The following is a 2,831-nucleotide window of genomic DNA, read 5'->3' as shown; positions in this document are numbered from 1 at the left end:
ACAGCTCGATATTCAGCTTCGGCTGATGATCTGGACACAGTGGCTTGCCTTTTTGATTTCCAAGATATCATAGAATTCCCAATAAAGATACAAAATCCTGTTGTTGATTTTCTCGTGTCAACACAAGAACCCCAATCAGCATCTGAGAAAGCTTGTAATTTTAGATCAGAACCATCATTTTTAGCTGAGAAAAAAATGCCTTGACCTGGACTGCTCTTCAAATATCGAAGCAAATGATGTGCTACTTTAAGATGTGGCAACCTAGGTTGAGATAGAAACTGGCTGAGTTTGTGAACAGCATATGTAATGTCTGGTCTTGATATTGTCAAGTAGAGTAGCCTTCCAATTAATCGTCTGTATTGAGAAGCATCTGTCAAAAGATCACATTCATGGAAACTAGGATGTGTTTTTGGATCCATTGGAGCATTTGCTGGTTTGCAGCTTAAGTAACCTGTATCTTCAAGCAGTTGTAAGGTGTAATGTCTTTGTGATATCACAATACCAGAATTTGATCGAGCTATTTCAATTCCCAAAAAATATTTCAAGTTCCCCAAGTCTTTCAATTTGAATTCAGAATGTAAGAAGTCCTTCAAGGAATTAATAGCTTGAACATTAGGTCCAGTGATGACTATGTCATCCACATACACCAATAAGGCTATAAACTGATCTCCTTGCCCTTTAGTAAATAATGAATAGTCAGCCATTGATTGAATGAAACAAAACTAATCAGTGCTTGAGAAAATTTAGAGTTCCATTGGCGTGATGCTTGTTTGAGCCCATAAATGGACTTGTGTAGTTTGCATACCAACTCTCCTCCTGTCTGGCAGTTTTTGTTGTCTGGCAACCAAGTGGCAAGTCCATGTATACCTCTTCAAACAAGTCTCCATTTAAAGAAGCATTGTTAACATCCAGTTGTACCAATTGCCATTTTCTATAAGCTACAAGTGCTAATAACAGCTTTACAGTCACTATCTTTGCCATCGGAGAAAACGTGTCAAAGTAATCCAGCCCTTCCTGTTGTGTATAACCTTTAGCCACTAAACGGGCTTTATGCCTTTCAACAGTACCATCTGATCGATACTTGATTTTATATATCCATCGACACCCAACAGAATGTTTTCCGTTTGGTAAAGCAACCACAGTCTATGTATGATTGTGATCCATAGCATCTAGTTCAAGTTTCATAGCTTCATGCCATCGAGGATCTTTCACTGCCTGATGAAAATACTGTGGTTCATGATGAGTTGAGACATTAAGAACAAGAGTTTTGTATATGGGCGTCAAATTTTCATAGGATAGAAACTGACCAATGTGATAAGGTATCTGAGGACATGGTTGGGAACTTTGATCTATCAAATTGCAATGAAAATCCTTTAGATATGTAGGTGGTCTGATTACTCTGTGTGATCTTCTTGCTTCAACAACGTGAGGCACATTATCAGATTGTTCAACTGTATTTTCAGCATTTTGAGAAGTTAATTCTGTCTGAGGAGGAAGTGATGAATCCACCAATGGCATTTGCTCACTATGATTTTTCTCAAGAATTACATCTAATTGTTCTTGATGAGTGGACAATGAAGATGCTGGTAACACTAGATCAGGAAAAGGATCAATTAGATGATTATCCTTTACCACTGTATGAAATGGAAAAATGTCTTCATGAAACATCACATCTCGTGATGAGAAGATCTGTTTTGACACTACATCATACAGTTTATAACCTTTGACGCCAGAATGATATCCCAAAAACACACACATTCGAGCTCTTGGTTGAAATTTGTTTCTATTTGCAGTTAAGGTAGAGGCAAATGCTAAGCATCCAAACACCCTTATTAAGGAGTAATCTGCAGCCTCCTTATAAGGAACCTCATATGGTGTATTGTTATTCAAGATTGGAGATGGTGTTCTATTGATCAAGAAAGTGGCAGCCAATAGACAATCAGACCAGAATTTTATGGGAACTCTTGACTGAAAATACAGGGCCCTTGCGACATTTAAGAGATGTTGGTGCTTGCGTTCCACCACTGAGTTTTGTTGAGGCCTTTCAACACAGCTAAATTGATGTAAAACTCCTTTTGTAGCAAAGAAGTCTTTGAAGGCTAATTCAGGAGCATTGTCAGATATAAAAACCTTTATTTTGGTATTGAATTGTGTTTCAACCATATTAAAGAATCGAGGTATGACATTAGCAGCATCTGATTTTTGCTTCAACAAATATAGCCAAGTGAATATTGAACAATCATCCACCAGTTTTAAAAAGAATTTGTGTCCTATATATGATGCAGCCTGGTATGGCCCCCAAATATCATAATTGACAAGATCAAAGGGATTTCTTGAGAAATGATTATTTGACTCAAAAGACAGCCTTCTTTGTTTGGCAAGAGGGCAAATATAACATGGAGAACATTTGTTTGATTTTGAAGCATCATAAGAAAGTTTATTTTTCAAGCATTCTAATTTTCTTAAAGAGAGATGGCCTAATCTATTATGCCAAACTTGGATAGACACATTGTTTACAAGTGCATTTGAAACAAAATCAGCATTAGAGTTTGAACTCAGATCTTGGTGTCAAGAACATACAAGTCCTGCAGCGCTAGTCATCTTCTTGGTTATGGCTTCCTGGATAATGAAATGATCATGTGAGAAGAAGAGAAGAAGAAAAGCTGGGAAGAAAGGGTGGTGAAGGGGGTTGTTCTGCCGGGCGCCCAGGCGCCGTGAGTGGCGCCCAGGCGCCATGTTTCTGCCGGGGAGGCAGAAACTGGGCGCCTAGGCGCCACTCACCTGGCGCCTAGGCGCCCCGAGTGCAAAAGACGGGCAGAAACCCGGCGCCT

At 39.0% G+C, this 2,831-nt stretch overlaps 1 protein-coding gene across 1 annotated transcript; it reads right to left on the bottom strand.

Moving 5' to 3' along the window:
* Positions 1-48: 48 nt before the first annotated feature.
* On the bottom strand, positions 49-704 carry LOC111375770 (uncharacterized mitochondrial protein AtMg00810-like; the record flags this gene model as incomplete). Its single annotated transcript, XM_022998655.1, has 1 exon — positions 49-704. A coding segment is annotated over exon 1 (656 nt), but the record flags the coding sequence as incomplete, so codon positions are not given.
* Positions 705-2,831: the final 2,127 nt, after the last annotated feature.

This window comes from Olea europaea, unplaced genomic scaffold (genome assembly GCF_002742605.1).
Source record: "Olea europaea var. sylvestris unplaced genomic scaffold, O_europaea_v1 scaffold14141, whole genome shotgun sequence".
NCBI classification, from domain to species: domain Eukaryota; kingdom Viridiplantae; phylum Streptophyta; class Magnoliopsida; order Lamiales; family Oleaceae; genus Olea; species Olea europaea.
The sequence above is the reverse complement of the archived record's forward strand: the minus strand, read 5'-3'. Positions and strand labels throughout refer to the sequence as shown.